This window comes from Oncorhynchus clarkii, chromosome 24, assembly GCF_045791955.1.
Source record: "Oncorhynchus clarkii lewisi isolate Uvic-CL-2024 chromosome 24, UVic_Ocla_1.0, whole genome shotgun sequence".
In the NCBI taxonomy this organism is placed as follows: domain Eukaryota; kingdom Metazoa; phylum Chordata; class Actinopteri; order Salmoniformes; family Salmonidae; genus Oncorhynchus; species Oncorhynchus clarkii.
This window is the reverse complement of record NC_092170.1, coordinates 17,106,792-17,126,037: the sequence shown is the minus strand read 5'-3', so window position 1 is coordinate 17,126,037 and position 19,246 is coordinate 17,106,792. Positions and strand designations below refer to the sequence as shown.

General features: G+C 45.0%; 1 protein-coding gene across 1 annotated transcript in view; it reads right to left on the bottom strand.

Annotated features, from left to right (window-relative positions):
* Window positions 1–775: 775 nt before the first annotated feature.
* Window positions 776–19,246, bottom strand: part of LOC139383141 (pre-mRNA processing factor 8) — a 24,681-nt gene continuing 6,210 nt past the window's right edge. The window contains exons 13-43 of the mRNA XM_071127495.1: window positions 18,366–18,500; window positions 18,039–18,168; window positions 17,535–17,731; window positions 17,003–17,209; window positions 16,483–16,646; window positions 16,185–16,311; window positions 15,757–15,949; window positions 15,343–15,530; window positions 14,838–15,076; window positions 14,502–14,648; window positions 14,121–14,331; window positions 13,692–13,808; window positions 13,253–13,500; window positions 12,771–12,950; window positions 12,345–12,480; window positions 11,976–12,145; window positions 11,456–11,585; window positions 11,213–11,359; window positions 10,779–10,939; window positions 10,356–10,547; window positions 9,862–10,099; window positions 9,509–9,637; window positions 9,011–9,124; window positions 8,581–8,754; window positions 6,590–6,783; window positions 6,136–6,375; window positions 5,651–5,792; window positions 5,222–5,362; window positions 4,814–4,953; window positions 2,734–2,936; window positions 776–1,586 (exon numbers count right to left, since the gene is read on the bottom strand). Coding sequence (XP_070983596.1) covers window positions 1,432–1,586; window positions 2,734–2,936; window positions 4,814–4,953; window positions 5,222–5,362; window positions 5,651–5,792; window positions 6,136–6,375; window positions 6,590–6,783; window positions 8,581–8,754; window positions 9,011–9,124; window positions 9,509–9,637; window positions 9,862–10,099; window positions 10,356–10,547; window positions 10,779–10,939; window positions 11,213–11,359; window positions 11,456–11,585; window positions 11,976–12,145; window positions 12,345–12,480; window positions 12,771–12,950; window positions 13,253–13,500; window positions 13,692–13,808; window positions 14,121–14,331; window positions 14,502–14,648; window positions 14,838–15,076; window positions 15,343–15,530; window positions 15,757–15,949; window positions 16,185–16,311; window positions 16,483–16,646; window positions 17,003–17,209; window positions 17,535–17,731; window positions 18,039–18,168; window positions 18,366–18,500 — 5,289 coding nt within the window. The 3' untranslated portion in view covers window positions 776–1,431. The remainder of the gene's footprint in view (window positions 1,587–2,733; window positions 2,937–4,813; window positions 4,954–5,221; window positions 5,363–5,650; window positions 5,793–6,135; window positions 6,376–6,589; window positions 6,784–8,580; window positions 8,755–9,010; window positions 9,125–9,508; window positions 9,638–9,861; window positions 10,100–10,355; window positions 10,548–10,778; window positions 10,940–11,212; window positions 11,360–11,455; window positions 11,586–11,975; window positions 12,146–12,344; window positions 12,481–12,770; window positions 12,951–13,252; window positions 13,501–13,691; window positions 13,809–14,120; window positions 14,332–14,501; window positions 14,649–14,837; window positions 15,077–15,342; window positions 15,531–15,756; window positions 15,950–16,184; window positions 16,312–16,482; window positions 16,647–17,002; window positions 17,210–17,534; window positions 17,732–18,038; window positions 18,169–18,365; window positions 18,501–19,246) is intronic.

The window sequence follows — 19,246 nt, the reverse complement described above, 5'->3', positions numbered from 1 at the left end:
CTTGATGGCAAGAAGGTTCCCCACCAGTCTTAAAGTAATGTACTGTCATTTCTCCGCTTATTTCAGCTGTTCTTGGCTATAATATGCACTTGGTCTTATACCAAATAGGGCTATATTCTGTATATCACCCCTACCTTGTCACAACACAAATTATTGACTCAAACACATTAAGGAAATACATTCAACAAATTAACAAGGCACATCTGTTAATTTAATTCCAAGTGACTACCCCATGAAGCTGGTTGAGAGAATGCCAAGAGTGTGCAAAGTTTGGTTAATTTGAAGAATCTCAAATATATATTGATTTTAACAATTTTTAGGTCACATGTGTTATTTCATAGTTTGTCTTCACTATTATTCTACAATGTAGAATATAGTAAAAAGAAAAACCCTTGAATGAGTAGGTACTGTATGTAACAAACGGATTAGATCAAATGCAATCGAAGGACACAACCTACCCACATTTGCTTCATTGACATGACAATCAGTTTGCAAAGCAGGGTAAAAGAGTGCTTTCTTAGTCATCATCATTGAGGCAAAATACGTATATCCGTCTTTGGCCACAGCTTGCATGTCTCCCACAGTCCCATGACACCAATCTCTTCCAGCTGAGCCACCACTGTCCATCACCAATAAGTTTGACTGCAGACATGATCCTAATTACAATGGTAGTCAGTATCTCAGGTGTGTCCTTGCTATAAGACAGTGCTATTCACAAAATACATGATCACTGCACTCACACACAAAAACTGAGACAACCACAAACAAGGGTAAATACTTATAAAATGTCAATCTTTATTTAAACCCAAAACGACAGTGTCCACAATGAATGCACAACATAGCAAATGGGTAACAGAATGCTAGCGTAAAAACACAGGACATATCAATTCCATTACAGTTCCAATGGGAGAAAAGAGTATTAATGATAAACCATCAATTTAAAGAAATGCCACAAATGCATTTTACAGCTATATCAACTACTAGACTGATGAGACACAAATACTGGTACACATTAGCAGCAATGTGTCAAAAGGAATGCCATAAATGAAATGCAGTATAATTCACATTCTGAAGCCTTATTGGAGAGATCTGATGGGAGGGCAACCAATTCAAGCAAACAATTTAGCAGAAAACCCCTCAAAATTGACATTGTGTCCAAAAAAAAGGTGGTCCTAGGCTTACATACATACAAATTCCAACATCTTCAGGCCATCCCTATCAGTTGGTACACTTGGTCCATCACAGTTATGGAGATCGCTATAGTTGTACCTCGATTCCCCTCCTTCAGGGAGCAGTAGTTAAATTCATAACTTCACGACTGGCTGGGCCAAATTGTCTGACTGTACTAGACAGGGCCGCATAAGGATGTCCATGTCATAGAATATCTACAATAGAGAGGTAATCCTCTCATCTCTGAGCAGAGCGCCAGTCTCAACCGTACATGTCCTCTCTGTCTGCGTTGTAGATCTCTCCCTCCTGCAGGGAGGCGAAGTTGAGGAAGTGAGAGGGGCGATGGACCTCGTGGTAGAACTCCTTGGGGTTGGACAGCTGCAGGTCATACTTCATGTTGGGGTCGTGGCGGACACCTGAAAGAGGAGGATGTATAATTGATACACTACATTACCAAAAGTATGGACAATCCTTCAAATTAGTGGATTTGCTATTTTTCAGCCACAGCAGTTGCTGACAGGTGCATAAAAATCTAGCAAATAGTCATGCAACCTACACAGACAAACATTGTCAGTAGAATGTCCTGTACTGAAGAGCTCAGTGACTTTCAACGTGACACCGTCATAGGATGCCAGTTCGTCAAATTTTTGCCCTGCTTGAGTTGCCCTGGTCACCTGCAAGTGCTGTTATTGTGAAGAGGAAACATCTAATAGCGACAACGGCTCAGCAGCGAAGTCAAACTCACGGAACTGGACCGCCAAGTGCTGAAGCACATGAAAATCATCTGTCCACTACCAAATTCCAAACTGCCTCTGGAAGCAACATCAGCACAATAACTATTCGTCGGGAGCTTCATGAAATTGGTTTCCTTGGCCGATCAGCCACACACAAGCCTAAGATCACCATGCGCAATGCCAAGAATCGTCATGGTTCGCGCTAGGCCCCTTAGCTCCACTGAAGGGGAATCTTAACGCTACAGCATAATAACATTCTAGATGATTCTGTGCTTCCAACTTTGTGGTAGGCCCTTGTTTCAGCATGACAATGCCCCCGTGCACCAAGCGAGGTCCATACAGTACGCCGATTGTGAACCAGGCCTAATCGCCCAACATCAGTGCCCGACCTCGCTAATGCTTGTGGCTGAATTGAAGCAAGTCCCCGCAGTAATGTTCCAACATCTAGTGGAAAGCCTTCCCAGAAGAGTGGAGGTTGTTATGGCAGCAAAGGGGGGACCAACTCCATATTAATGCCCATGATTTTGAAATAAGATGTAAGATGAGCAGGTGTCCACATACTTTTGGCCATGTAGTGTATGTTGACAAACACACTGCAAGCACGTGGTTGTAAAAATGCTTATTTTTCCTAATATGCTAATTCACTGTTGTTGAATTTAATGGTTTCAAATACACTAATATTTGAAGACACTGATAAGAGGTTAGCCATTAAACAAGATTCTCTATTTAGCACAAGTTTTAGTCTGGGAATAGGTTTTAATGTGTCTGAAATCCACCCTCAAAGCAGTGTGGGCTTAGCAGAGAATCCCGTGTTCTATGCACTACTCACCCATGAAGTTGTAGTTCCAGGAAACCTGTCCAGGCACCATGAAGAAGCCCAGGAAGCGGTCAGAAAGAAGCATCTGAACCCTCTCATAGTGGGAGGGCAGGTAGCCCTTGGGGTTGTTGCCCTTGTCTGTGTTCTGTCTGCCCCACTCGTACCCACTGGGAGTCAGCTTGTAGGCCGTCAGAGTGCATGAGCCAGGAGTGAAACTGGAAATGAATAAATATACATGATGCAACTAGAATGTTAAGAAGAAGAGATGCATGTATAGGTGGACTTGATCAATGTTTACAAATGTGGTTGGGACAGTGAACTAGACTTGTGTGATGAATAACCTTGCATGAGTCCTGAAGGCCTTAGCTCAACAGGCTAACCCAGTCTAGTGACGAGTAGACTGCCTGGATTCAAACCCAGACGGTCACACCAACCAACATACAATGCCCTCTATCATGAAGTAAAACCTTATTCAAATTAGCTGCAACAGTTGAAGTCGGAGGTTTACATACACCTTAGCCAAATACATTGGAACTCAGTTTCACAATTCCTGACATTTGATCCTAATACAAATTCCCTGTCTTAGGTCAGTTAGGTCACCACTATTTTAAGAATGTGAAATGCCAGAATAATGGTAGAGAATGATTTATTTCAGCCTTTATTTCTTTCATCACATTCCCAGTGGGTCAGAAGTTTACATACACTCAATTAGTATTTGGTAGCGTTGCCTTTAAATTGTTTAACTTGGGTGAATTTTGGCCTATTCCACCTGACAGAGCTGGTGTAACTGAGTCAGGTTTATAGGCCTCCTTGCTCGCACACGCCTTTTCAGTTCTGCCCACAAATTTTCTATAGGAGTGAGGTCAGGGCTTTGTGATGGCCACTCCAAAACCTTGACTGTGTTATCCTCAAGCCATTTTGCCACAACTTTGGAAGTATGCTTGGGGTCATTGACCATTTGGAAGACCCATTGGTGACCAAGCTTCAACATGATGTCAACTGATGTCTTGAGATGTTGCTTCAATATATCCACATAATTTTCCTCCCTCATGTGGCCATCTATTTTGTGAAGTGCACCCCCACAACATGATGCTGCCACCGCCAAGCTTCACGGTTGGGATGGTGTTCTTCGGCTTGCAAACCTCCCCCTTTTTCCTCCAAACATAATGATGGTCATTATGGCCAAACAGTTCTATTTTTGTTTCATCAGACCAGAGAACATTTCGCCAAAAAGTATGATCTTTGTCCCCATGTGCAGTTGCAAACCGTAGTCTGGCTTTTTTATGGTGGTTTTGGAGCAGTGGCTTCTTCCTTGCTGAGTGGCCTTTCAGGTTATGTCGATATTGGACTCGTTATACTGTGGATATAGATACTTTTGTACCCGTTTCCTCCAGCATCTTCACACAGTCCTTTGCTGTTGTTCTGGGATTGATTTGCACTTTTCGCACCAAAGAACGCATCTCCTTCCTGAGCAGTATGATGGCTGCGTGATCACATGGTGTTTATACTTGTTCATCTGTACAAACAATAGTACACGTGGTACCTTCAGACGTTTGGAAATTGTTCCCATGGATGAACCAGACTTGTGGAGGTCTACAATTTTGTTTCTGAGGTCTTGGCTGATTTCTTTTGATTTTCCAATGATGTCAAGAAAAGAGGCACTGGGTTTGAAGGTAGGCCCTGAAATACATCCACAGGTACACCTCCAATTGACTCAAATGATGTCAATTAGCCTATCAGAAGCTTATAAAGCCATAACATCATTTTCTGGGATTTTCCAAGCTGTTTAAAGGCAGTCAACTTAGTGCATGTAAACTTCTGACCCACTGGAATTAGTGAATCATAGTGAATGATAAGTGAAATAATCTGTCTGTAAACAATTGTTGGAAAAATTACTTGTGTCATGCACAAAGTAGATGTCCTAACCGACTTGCCAAAACTATAGTTTGTTAACAAGAAATTTGTGGAGTGGTTGAAAAACAAGTTTTAATGACTCCAACCTAAGTGTATGTAAACTTCTGACTTCAACTATATATGCAAACTCACTGCTGGTAAGTGTAAAGAAAAAAGCAAGTACAAGAATCTGGCCTACCTGCAGGTGATGATGATGGTCTTCTCTCCGTCCCAGGCGGGGTTGTCAGCCATGATCTTGGCGTGGCTGGTGACGTCCTGGGGGGAGAGCTGGGGAGACTCGTTGGGCTGGGTGTGGATCCAACCCAGGGGCTCCATCTCCTGTAGGGGGGAGACAGGGTAGAGAAGAGGTGAGACACGGGAAGTAGAGAGGGCTGTGTGTGTTCTGCCCTCATCAGGAACTGAACACTTCCAATTTCAAAGGCTACGGCATACATAAAAACACAAGGAAAATGAATCATGGTCCATGGTCCATAATCACTTCCAAATACTGAGACGTGATCCAGTAAACCGCATGCATTACATGGCATCAAATCGTGTTATATGCATGTGTGTCCGAGTGTGTGTACATTATCCCCCAAGTCTGTACCTTGAGGTACTCGTGACCAGGCAGCTGATTGGGTAGGTGGACGGTCTGATGAGTTCCCCACTGGGGTACCATGACGATACACCTGATCTCCTTCACCTGGGGGTTGTCAGGGGGACTGGTGCCGTACAGGTAACCTGCAATCTGAAGACAGAGGAGATGCACACGTCAGCAACACACACATTCAGATTTACAGATATATAATACTATACAAGACATGACTGAAGGTATTCTAAGACCAAATAGTTCTGTTCCAGGAGCACTTCATTCATATAAGAGGATTACAATAATAATGGGATGTTGATAGATATGAAGGTAGAGTGATTTGACTGTTTTAGCATCATGGTAGGCATTTTATCTCAAGGGTCACAAGCAGAGACAACTAGGAGAAATATACTGTGATACAAACAGGATAGACCGTAGGCTACTGACCTGGGCTCGCAGGTCTGAGATGCAGATGAACTTCTTGAGGACGTTCTTGGGCAGGATGTAGGTGTAACCTGTCTCCTTGATGTCATCAGACGACACGTAGATGTGGTTGGTCCTCAGGTGCAGGTTGGCAGCAGAGATGGCCCTGCAGGAGGACGAGGAAGAACCATGTTAGGACTTTCAGACAAGACAATAGAAACCGAAAATAATTCTTAAAAAAGGTCAAGTTATCAAAGAGCCAATATAGACGCTCTGACGTCTGAAGCTATGGCCTTGATTTTGCAACTCCCGCTTTGAGAACTATAATATACCAATCATAAAGCTCCATGAAAGTTTATTACATTCCTTTGTCAGCACCATGTGTGAGTGGAAGGATATATAAACCTAATTCAAATGTCACAATCATATTCTATGAGATCACTAATATTATTGTAAAAATATAGGGAAATCTACAACATTTAAAATCCAAATAGTCTCCCCCTACATACCTGACTCTCCATTCTGTCTTGGAGGAGAAGGTCTGTGTCTCGTAGTTGGAGGTTGTTGAGGTGATGATCTCGTCTCCATGTTTGTTGACTGTGCGTGTCTGCGTGGCGGTGAGCTGGGACTGCTCCTTGGTCTGCTTCTCGATCTCAGCGATCTGCTGGCGCTGCTGGGACGGAGCAGAGATCTCCATGCCCAGGATGATGTCACGGATCTCAGACTGGGTCAGAGACGCCACGTTGACGCTGGAGAGGACAAAGTTGAAGTCAGAAATGGCTGAGGGAAGTTTGGGAATGAAATGCATGCTCGTTTGCAGTGGGAATCCCAGATACTACTTGATTCCCAAAAAAATAGTCAGGCGCATTTTTGCATTAGCTTATTGAGATTGTTAGAGATTTTTCTTTGAGAGGTGTTATGAAGCTTCATGACAGCTTTTCGAAGGCCACCACAGCCACTCACTTGTTCTTCTTTCCATAGTCGGCCAGGATGAGGTCTTTAAGCTGCACCTCCACCTTGATCCACTCCTCGTCGGTCAGTGTGGGCCAGATGTGGTGAGGCTCTGTGATGGTGGTCTTATCAGGCTTCAGGATCACCTTGGCACGGTCGTTGTTCACATGGAGCGCTCTTAGGATCAGGATAAGACGTGAGAATGCCTAGAGACAGGAAACAGAGCCGTACAGACACTGGTTAAACGGGAATGACAGAAACAGCCCCCCCCCCAATTAAAGTTTTGCATCCTAGAAGAGCTTCTAGAATGAGAAACAGGATGTGACAATTATGCCATAAATATTAACATTCTTCAAGAAACTGGCTCCTATGTATACTTTAATTATTATTATTTTTTTATATTTTTTTTACATTGACCTTATCGGCTGTAATTGGTAGAAATCTCTGTTAAATTGTTTTTAGTCTCATTCTAGTATTATCGGTCACAGGAAGTGAGCTGCCACTCAGTCTGGGAGGAGAGTGCCTTGAGCCAGTCATTCTACCAATACTACCACCATCTTGCTTAAGTCTCATTCTAAACTCTGCAAAAAAATTTAAATGTCCTCTCACTGTCAACTGCGTTTACTTTCAGAAAACTTAACGTGTGTATTTGTACGAGACCAACTGAACAAGTTCTACAGACATGTGACTAACAGAAATTGAATAATGTGTCGCTGAACAAAGGGGGGGGAGGGGTGTCAAAATCAAAAGTCAGTATCTGGTGTGGCCACCAGCTGCAAGTACTGCAGTGCATCACCTCCTCATGGACTGTACCAGATTTGCCAGTTCTTGCTGTGAGATGTTACCCCACTCTTTCACCAAGGCACCTGCAAGTTCCCGGACATTTTTGGGGGGGAATGGCCCTAGCCCTCACCCTCCAATCCAACAGGTCCCAGACGTGCTTAATAGGATTGAGATCCAGGCTCTTCGCTGGCCATGGCAGGAAATCACACATAGAATGAGCAGTATGGCTGGTGGCATTGTCATGCTGGAGGGTCATGTCAGGATGAGCCTGCAGGAAAGGTACCACATGAAGGAGGAGGATGTCTTCCCTGTAACGCACAGCGTTGAGATTGTCTGCAATGACAACAAGCTCAGTCCGGTGATGCTGACACACATCGCCCCAGACCATGACGGACCTTCCACCTCCAAATCGATCCCACTCCAGAGTACAGGCCTCGGTGTAACGCTCATTCCTTCTACGATAAATGCAAATTCAACCATCACCCCTGGTGAGACAAAACCGCTACTCGTCAGTGAAGAGCACTTTTTGCCAGTCCTGCCTTGTCCAGCGACGGTGGGTTCATGCCCATAGGTGATGTTGCCAGTGATGTCAGGTGAGGACCTGCCTACAACAGGCCTACAAGCCCTCAGTCCAGCCTGTCTCAGTTCCTTGTGTAACTCGGGCAGTTGTTGTTGCCATCCTGTACCTGTCCCGCAGGTGTGATGTTCGGATGTACCGATCCTGGGCAGGTGTTATTACACGTGGTCTGCCACTGCGAGGACGATCAGCTGTCCGTCCTGTCTCCCTGTAGCGCTGTCTTCGACGTCTCACAGTACGGACATTGCAATTTATTGCCCTGGCCACATCTGCAGTCCTCATGCCTCCTTGCAGCATGCCTAAGGCACGTTCACGCAGATGAGCAGGGACCCTGGGCATCGTTCTTTTGGTGTTTTTCAGTCAGTAGAAAGGCCTCTTTAATGTCCTAAGTTTTCATAACTGTGACCTTAATTGCCTACCGTCTAAGCTAAGCTGTTAGTGTCTTAATGACCGTTCCACAGGTGCATGTTCATTAATTGTTTGTGGTTCATTGAACAAGCATGGGAAACGGTGTTTAAACCTTTACAATTCAAATCTGAAGATATTTGGATTTTTACGAATTCTCTTTGATAGACAGGGTCCTGAAAAAGGGACGTTTTTTTTTTGCTGAGTTTAAAACAAAAAAAGTAGAAAGTAGACTCACGGTGTAGGAGGAGATGGTCTTGAGCCAGTCGTCGTACAGGTTGAAGAGGACCATCTGAGGCTCGGTGGCCTTCAGGATTAGGTCTCCAAACTTCTCCACCTTCAGACAGGCCTGGAAGGGCAGCTGCAGCTCAGAGCCCTTGATCACAATGTTGGGGAAGTCCAGCAAGTGCACCTGGGAGGAGGAAGGGATAAAAAATGTTCCACATTGGTCATCTCAAGTCTTTCAATATTAATAATGTAAAATCGTATCAAAACAGATCACTGATCATCACAATAGTTAATATTTATAATCTCAATCAAGTTCAACTGAGTCCTTTCCTTCATCTCTACTGATGTGGAAATTGGGCAGATTAATGCTATGTCTATATCAATGAGGAGTGTGAACCGCAATCAAGCAATCGATGTGATTGTGAGTTATGGGGTCTCACCTCAAGGGGATCCAGCATGCCCTTCCTGGTGACAATGATCTGTTTGGGCTGCTCCTCCACAGGTAGGGAACGAATGAGAGCAGCCACCTCCTCAGCTGTCTTCCACTTAGCCAGCTATAAAGGGAGAGGGAACAGAGGAAGGAAAGAAAGAGGGAAGGGAACAAGGTGAGGACAGTTAATTTATTAGATTGTTTATTTAACTAGGCAAGTCAGTTAAGAACAAATTCTTATTTAGAATGACGGCCTACCCCGGCCAAACCCTAACAACGCTGGGCCAATTGTGTGCCACCCTATGGGACTCCCAGTCACGGCCGGTTGTGATACAGCCTGGAATTGAACCAGGGTCTGTAATAACGCCTCTAGCACTGAGATGTATTGCCTTAGACCCAAATGAGCATAACTAGTCTTCCATGCATATTTGTTTTGCTCCATTCCAGAGTTTTATTGCCCTGTGCATTGCTAAAGAGAGTGACAGGTATTTTTCATTTGAAGACGTACCTGTCCCAGACGTTTCTGTCCGGCCCACACAGAGGTATGGATGATCTTGAGGAAGAGCTGACCTGTCCTGGGGTTGAAGATGAAGATGGCTCCATTGATGGGCTTGGTGGTCAAGTTACCCTCAAACGTCTGCAAGGACAGAGCGGGAGTATTTACATGACTGAAGACAGAGGATGCTGAACACCGAGGCTATCTAACAGTAGATATTTTCACAAATGTTTAATTGTCTGAAAATGTTACTCAGCATAAAAAGCCATTCTAGAGGTACTGTTGTGCCAGACAGAATCCAACCCATATAATTAGAATCCCTAGAACATTGACACCAATCTCAGAATGTCTGACTCCTCACTCACCTTGTGGATGGTGACACGGTAGACGTTAGTGTCGTCCACAAACCAGATGATCTGATTGGAGAAGAGCTCTCCGTAGTTCTGGGAGGACAGGTAGGGCTCAGTGGGCTCTGAGGAGTAGAGCTGCAGACCCTTACGGATGCGCTCCCTCAGGACATACAGAGCAGGGTTGGCCTTCATGATCTTAGCCATGGCCTGCTGGATAAGAGGCTTGCCTCCCGGGAACCAGTTACCGTACCCACTGGAGGGAGGAGAGAGAAAAGAGGGTGGATGATGAGTTCATATGTTATGTAACAGACGTAAATAAACACGTGTTCAATAACCCCCTTTAAGTTGAGGGAAACGGTTGACAAACAAGACTACTAGCTACGCTAACAAAAGTTCATCACTTATGTGGACATTAGAGGAAATGCTAGAACTCATGTCAACAGGCTAGAACATTTCTCCATTACTTATCATGCAGACATTAGCAGAAATGTTAGCGTAGCTATGCTAACCTGTGGAGGTTGTAGGCCAGGTCGATGGCGATGAGCACCCCGGTGGGGGAGGGGTAGATGCTCATGTTGTCTGTGGTGTAGTCCAGGAACTTGGCTCTGGCATAGCGCTCGATGTCGTGAGAGTCGTAGTCTCCCCAGCGAAGCTGTATGTCGATCCAGTACTTCTGGGTGGTGGTGCTGTCCATCACGTCCCTGAAGAGAGTGAGGTCAAGGATTAATTAGTACTAAGAAATAAATAATGTCTTTATAAATTGCAAGAAGAACTTAGCTTCTTGTCAAACTTTCTTGTTTGACAAGTTCGGAAGCCGCTTCCATTTTGAGGGCATATTAAAAATGGATATCTGCGAAACATCGTTCATATCCAACTAAGAAAAGGCTTCAGCGTTAACCTGATACAAAGTTTAAAAGACTGTAGTGTCGTACTTTGAGTCGGCGAGCAGCGAGGGGCGTGAGACGTTCCACTTGTAGGAGGCGAAGAGTAGTATGTCGGCACAGGAGGAGTTCATCTTGTAGGACTTCCTGGGGTGAATGGTTTCCTTCTGCACTGTCTCAATCTCCAGGGCATCCAGCTCCTGGTCAAACACCTACATAGACAGAGGGAATTCATTATTTTCTGGAAGAGTTTTTATACAATCAAAATGGACTTTTCAACCACGTTGTTTTGTGATGTTGGTAGAGAATGTCCTTTAAAGAAATGCAGTGACATTTGGTTTTTGCTGCCCGGAAAGGCAGTGAAGGCAAAGGTACACAAAACTTATCATTGGAGTCTACACTTATGTCTCAGAGTCATCAGACATCCTGGGATCCCTGATTGAACCAAATACATCAAGCTGAGATATAAGCTCCTAGTAACGTGCCTGACAGAGATCCATGACGACGCTCTCGTGGATCTTCTGCCACAAGTGAGCCCTGAAGATCTGGATGAGGGAGATCTTCAGGGTGGGGATCTTTCCGTGCATGAAGATCCCGGTCAGATCCAGCTGCACCTGGAAACCCACGTACACCTAGAGAGGACAGAGTACGGAGTGGAATTGTGAGTGTCAAGAGTAGCAAAACAACATCTGGGAAATGCATCCGTGTGCGTGTAGTCGGGTACTCACGTTGGCCCTGTTGATGGTGGGAGACCACCAGAGGGTGAAGCGACGGTTGGGGATCTGGTTCAGACCAGATCTCTGGGCGTTGGTCAGCTTCTTCCATTTCATGGACTCCTCAAAGCCACTGGCCTTCTCCCTGTGGTGAAGTGGAGATCAGGCTGGAGGTTAGCGAGGTAAAAAACCCATACCTCACATCTACATTACTGATGCTATACTGTGTCTTGGAGCATGCATACCACAAATACTTTTGAAAAAAAAGTAGTGCAAAGCAGTGGCTACTTTGAAGAAACTCAAATATGAAACATTTTGATTTGTTTCAATTTTTGGGGGTTACTACATGATTCCATATGTGTTATTTCATAGTTTTGAGGTCTTCACTATTATTCTACAATGTAGAAAATAGTAACAATAAAGAAAAACCCTGGAATGAGTAGGTGTGTCTAAACTTTTGACCGGTAGTATATGTACGCGAACACACGCAACAATAACAATTAAGTCATATAGTGAATGAGTGTGTGGTACTGACCAGAAGAGACCCTCCCAGGTGGGGAAGTAGGTCCCTTTGAAGAGCGTGTGTTCCAGGATGCCCTCCACCCCTCCCAGAGCCTGGATCATGTCTGTCCTGTAGTTGTTGAGGTTCCACAACTTCCCGTCATGCCGCTGGTGGGTCCACCAGAACGGGTTCTGCTTCAGAACCTACGGGACAATCAGACAGACTAGAGTTAATGTTCTGCTTCACAACCTAGGAGACTATGAAAAATAGCATTGCATTAATGTTTGGACAAATGCTTAAGGCATTTACCAGAATTTAAATGTATTTGTAAATGTCCAAGTCAATCTTTCGTTAGAGCACATATTTTTTAAGATCTGCAGTACCCACTGGTCCGTGTCTTACCTGGTACTGTTTGAAGTCAGTGCGGACCCTCCAGCCCTTGTCGTAGGCCAGCGTGTGTCTGTCCTTCTGGAACAGGGTGTTGATACGGGGGATACCTCTGTCCCAAGAGTCCTCCAAGTCCTCCAGGGTCAGACGCCTGACAGGGACAACACATCATCAACTCTCATAGTCCTAAGCCTCTGAACCATTTGACCATCTGGTTACAGACTATGCAGCTAAATCTGGGTTTACACCCCACCAAGTGTTCTCCTTAGAAAAACCTCAAATGTTGAGTTACACATTCTGGCATGCACCAAAATATTCATGTGGAGCCACCCGTGCAAAGTGTGATTAAGTACGCAGAGTGCAGCTTAAATCCAGCCTACATGGAGACATGGGGTTAGATTTGAGATAGAGCAACTGTCTTCCTGTGTAGGTGTTCAGTACCTGTTCTGTGCGATAGCCTCCTGTCTCTTCAGTGCGTACTCTGCCCAGACTCTCTGGGAGTCGATGAACTCACTCTCCCAGGGCTGGATGTAACGGTACAGGTTAGGAATCAGCTGGTCCTCTTCGTGGCTCATACCGGACCGGAAATGGGTGATGCCAACGTCAGTCTGCTTCGACCACCTGAGGGAGGGGGGCAGGACAAGAAGGGTTAGTGGCAGATAGAAAATCTTGCATCTAACTTGTAATTTAAAACATGTATCAATCGGTAATGGTGACATTTCAAGGAGGCAGTAATGTAGCCAGGTCTATCTTCATTAGTTAACTACAAACGTTATCATTATCCAGCTCAGAGGCTTACATTTCTATCAATTCAAGGTTCAATTCAATTCAAAGCTTGCAGCAAGTTGACTTTGTTAACCTCATACAGGAACTTCTATGCCCCGGTCTAGACAAATCTTAGCTTCTACATATTCTGCGTTTACCTCAGATCCGACTGTGGGATGAGGACGTGTCCCATGGACAGCATGCCCAGCCCTCCCAGCTCCTTGGGGGTGTAGAAAACGACAGGGGGGAAGCGACTGGGCATCTTGGAGTTGAGGCCAATCTTGATACGGGTCTGGATCTTGTTCTCACACTTCACCAGCAGGTCCAGCAGCTCCTGGGTGTTGACCACCGCCTCGCGGAAGTACGTCATCAGACCGATCAGAGCCGTGTTCCACTTGTTCACAATCTGACGGGATATTAAATTATTTCAACATTAGTACAGTTCTCATAACTCTAACTACATTTATGAACCCAACTAATGATTAAATTAAATGTAATATATTTCTTTAGTTGGTATACTTCTATACACAATTATATTTAAATGTGAGAAAAACAACCTCGGTGAAGAAAGGAATAGTGTTTTTGTAAAAGAGTTACCTTGGTGAAGGTGGTGGATCCTGAGGCCATGAGTATCTGTCGGACTCTGTTGTGGAACCGCTGCATGGACTCATCATCCACACGCAGGAAACACTGGGCCGTACGCTCTTTGGTCACCTACATACAGACGGAGACACAGATGGACACAGTAAGCACAGCCATCTCACCGCATTTATCCTACAGTTGAAGGGATAGTCTCCCCAAAAATAGTGTTCAAGCGATTCATAAAACTTTAGTACAAGGGACAAAAGTGTAGCAGTGTATCAGTTCCAGTCAGCCACGGTGATGACGGTCTGACCGTATCTGGTGGAGGCTGTCATGATTGTTTAGCATGCCACTGTTCCCCTGTATCGCCATGGAGACGCAGGACAGGGTCAACTGGTGTGCGTACAAACCAAGTAACATCACCCCTCCTCAGTCCCCTCTCACCTCGTTCTGCAGGTTCCAGACGCCGTCCTTGTGGGTGAACTCCTCGTAGCTGGTGCGACACTTGGGCAGGATGCGGCACTCGAAGCCACACATGTTGAAGAGCAGGTTAGGGTTGTCTTTGCTGTAGACGGACACAAAGCTGTTCTCCCATTGGACCGTGGTCACAGAGCGAGGCAGGCGGTTCTTAATGTCCCAGAACACAGCACGACCCCTGGACGGTTAGACGGGGAGGAACCGCTATTATTTCACAAGTATCGCAGGGAAAATAACATGTCTCACGTCAGTACATCTCACACAAGGACTGCATTATTTTCTCAGCTACTCCACTACGGTTCCATATCAACTCCATCTTAAAGAACTAGCAACGGGGGGACAACTCACAGGTTGACGTCGTGCTTCATCAGTCTCATCCTGGCGTCTCTGGGCCAGCACTTCTTGTTGTTGTAGCCCACAATGTTCTCATTGTTGGGGTCAGGGTGCTCCGTCAGGTACCTCTGGATCAGGTCCCTGGCCTCATCAGCTGAGAACCTGGAAGGAGAAAGAAGGAGGACATGTCAACCACTGAGCTTCTACAGATACCTACATGGATAAGTCTAAACGGTTAGTCTGAACCAAGTAAAACTTTGTGTGCGTGTCTTCTGCTCCTACTCAGGTATTTGATGTAGAGTCAGTTAAGGAGTACTACCTCCTATCTAAGGTGTGGTCTAATTTGTGTACCTGAAAAAGATGTGTATGCGGTCGATGTATCTGCAGTAGAGGCGGATGGGGTGGGCGCTCTCTGTGGCTGTATCTTGGAAGGACAGGAAGTCGTTGGGCATCTGAGGGGGTCCGGCCATCTCACTGGCCCGGTGGAGGCCCAGCACCAACAGGTCCATGACGAGGCCGTAGTACTGCACGATGAACGAGGCAAACTGCAGACCACGGATGATACCGTACGAGTTGGTGTGGTTCATGTCCTGGGATGGGAGAGAGGAAGGATATGACGTTGGGTCTATATATACGCAACTAAACAGTTAGTAGAGAAGAGTGAAGTACAAGGTATGAAATCGAACAATGCATCGTTCAACAACAAAAAGATATTCACAATGCAAATACAATATCTTCCTCATTGCTTTTGAATGAGGAAAATTGGAATCTCAGTTTACTTCATGTTTTGACTGAAATGTAATTGATCTAAACCCTGCACAACAAACCCATCTTCAAAATGGCAAGGTGTTCTCACCTTGTAGTTGATGACCACGTTGTTCTTGGCGGTCATGTAGTCAGCGATGTTGTGGTCCACGATGAGACGCAGCAGTCTGTTGAGCAGCGTCAGATCTATTTTCTCATACATCTTCTCATAGCGAGACTCCAGCATCACATTACACTCTCCCTCCATCGTCTCCCACACATCCTGCAGATTGTTGATGCCTGGCAACAAAACATAGGGTACAAACAGTGTTTTTGGCCAGCATTAATGGATATATAATGAAAGCGTCTAACAGAAACAATTGAAGTGGTTGTAGATACGTTTTCCTATTATACAATATGCATTGGCTGCATTGGCTTTGTGAATACACATATACAACTGCTATAAGCAACACTCAACATTTTGGGACTTTTGAAAGCAATGTTGTCTACCCAACATAGTCCTCACCTTGGCACCACTTGTAGACAAGGAGTGGAGGAGGCTCTGTGTCAGCTGGTTTGATCCAGGGGGGGAAGAGACGTCGTTTGTCAGCCTCATACCACAGGTACTGGTCCAGGTAGGCATCTGTGATCTTCTCCAGGGGCTCTACGTCATACACTGGCACCAGGTGGCTGTACAGGTCCATGAACTCTATGCCCACCTAGAGAGGAGGGAAGAGAGGAATAGGTGATTGTTAAGTTCATAGAACAGAGATAGATTTGGGTATTGATACAGTTGTCCTTGTCAACTGAAAGTTCAAATAATCTCCATCTCGTTAGGCAAAAATGGGGGGAACCTAGAGGTTAACTTGTGTTTTCAGAGTAACTTAAGTTGCTAATAAACCGATCATGAGGCAAAAATCTCAGTGTGTATATAGAGTTGGTCCTGGGACTAACCTCCTTGAAGGCTCTCTGTGTGAGCAGGTGACGTTTGATTCTGGACAGGGCCTCGTGAGGGTTGTCATAAGCCTGTTCTATCAGCCCCAACTCCTCTCTCTGGGACTGGTTCAGCCTGGACTTCACACTAGGAAGAGAAAACAACCACACGATCAAGTCATTGCAAGATCAAATAAATAACATACCTCAGCAGAAAGAATCTACAGGCATCTCATTATCCAATAAGCTATCCAAGGTAGCATTTAGCATTACAGTACATGTTCCCTAACAGGAGGCTACAGGGAGTGGTGTGTGTTACCTGTAGGCCTCTTTGAGCCTCTCCAGGGCCAGGATGAGCAGCTTGGTGTCGTGTTTGTAGGACAGCGGGGGGAAGGGGATGGGGGAGAAGCGTCTGCTCTCCAGCCAGTGGACTGTGGTGGTGTAGATGGCCACAGCCTCCTCTGCTGTGATGTATGGACCATCCTGGGGGAGACAGATTACATATTATACACACTGCTAAATGGATATGGCAATATGAAGTCATAGGAACCAAGTTACCAGTTTTTAAACAAATAATAACTACACCTTTAAATTATAGAAAAAGACAAACAAGTGTCAGAGTATTATACTACCGACTCAGCCTGTTCTTGAGAGACTGGTGGCCCTGTTAACTCTGCTGGTTTGCTGTTGCATATCTGAATTGTCTACACTTCTCACAGCAGAGTAGGTAGTTGCACCATAGAGATAAAACTATGTTTTACTTCCATGGTTGCATCAGCTATGCAGTTACCTAGTGCATTCTTTCCCATAAATGAGGACCACAGTGTGCACTGTATTACCTTCAGGTAGTTGTGCTGCCTCTCCTGCTCAGCCTTCAGGTACAGACGGGTCAGTCTGCCCAGGTTCTTCTTGCACACCGTTTTGTCCACGGTGGCGCCGCGCCTGATTCGCTCGCGGTTATAGTGGGCCGTGTTGGTCCACCAATCAGCTTTGGCCTTCACATACCGTAGGATCATGTTCTCGATGGGGGTGGGCAGGCCTGGGACCTGGAGGGAGGACACGGATTAGACAGGTCAAAAGCTGTCAGTACTGGATAGATGTAAAGGAAGTACCTTCCAGGGAATCAAACTGCGTTTATTGCTTACAATATTGTTATTGCTGATGACAACTGCGTTTGATGAAAGATTATATTTCTATAACATTTCACCAATAAATATTCTTAAAGCAATTATCTACTCTGCATTCCCTGAACTGCCCCTACCTTTTCGGCAGTCAAACCAAGCACACACACCCCTGGAATGAAGCCCCAACATTCCTTTCCCTCTATATGCTGCCTCCTCATCCCTATACATCCCCTCTATGTCATCATACCTTCCAGGGAATGTTGGCCTTCCAGCAGCGCCACGACTCAGAGAGGTGCTGCAGGATGGTTCTGGCCTTGTTCTGCTTGATGCCCTCAGGCATCATATCCAGGATGTCGTGCATCACGGCTGCACGCAGCTCTAGGTCAAAGTGGGACTCCACGCGCTGCTTCGTCACAGTCTTCGCCACGCCCTTGGAGTGACGACCTGTTGAAGGGGACATTCATGATTGGTTGATAGACTGATTGAGAACACAATAGGTACAAGAGCTTCTCATGTGAGTAAATCAATGATCCATAGTTAATTCATCATTGTTTTCTTATCATCACAGTCCTCCCTTTTCATAACCCTTCACACAGACACATCTAAATATTTACAATTGCTCAAGGACACAAAAGAAACTTGGCAAACAAGTAGTTCATTGATGGGCCATACCACATCAGTTGATAATGATACATTTCACACAAACAATTCTAACATGACCTATGACAAAGGGGAAGTTAAAAAGCCTTACCTTCAAACTGCCTGGCCAGCAGGTTGCCGAGCCATCTCTCTAGCAGGGGGGTGATGCCCCTCATGAAGAACAGCCATACCCTCCATCCTGGGGCCCAGAACCCACAGCCTGGACCCTTACCCACCGGACCCTGAGAACACACAGGAAAACACACACCTTCAACAACAAACTCAGGCTTTAGTTCTGTCCCAAAATAACCACCAATATTAGAGCAGATGTGTTACTTAGTGGTGTCTTCAGACATATTTACTTTACTAAATCTGCAATAAAGGTCATGTTTGTGTGCATTTACATAGATCTGTCTCTGTGTGTATACTCAGTACTCACAGTGTTGAAGCGGTAGTAGATGAGGTGCTTGAGGTCCTTGCACATGCGGATCTGTCTCATCAGCTTGTACTTGTAGCGGTACATGCCAGTCAGCTGGCCCACGTGGGCAAAGATGTACTGCAGCCCATCTGCCAACTACAGACCAAGGAGGAAGTAGGGAGAAACAATAAATATTAACAAAGACTTTAAATTTAAATAGGTTTGACTCATTTGATAAAAACAGGTACTTCCTGGTAACTCGAAATGACACAAGGACAAGGTTCCAGTTTAACAACGTTTACAAAACTGTATTAGCACACTACATGGTTGCCATTGCACTCAGGCCAGGTTCATCAACAACGAGACTGCTGCACAGGTGCACTAATAACAGAGTGATAGCCCCGTAATAACAGAAATATAGGGATACTTAAAACATGACATTAACACTTCCAATTGTGAGCCAAAATCAAATCATGCTATTTAAATGCCACATAAAATATTTTTATTGGAGCTTTAAATGTTTATTTTATTTTTATTTCACCTTTATTTAACCAGGTAGGCTAGTTGAGAACAAGTTCTCATTTGCAACTGCGACCTGGCCAAGATAAAGCATAGCAGTGTGAACAGAAAACAATACAGAGTTACACATGGAGTAAACAATAAACAAGTCAATAACACAGTAGAAAAAAAAGAGAGTCTATATACAGTGTGCAAAAGGCATGAGGAGGTAGGCGAATAATTACAATTTTGCAGATTAACACTGGAGTGATAAATGATCAGATGGTCATGTACAGGTAGAGATACTGGTGTGCAAAAGAGCAGAAAAGTAAATAAATATAAACAGTATGGGGATGAGGTAGGTAAAATTGGGTGGGCTATTTACCGATGGACTATGTACAGCT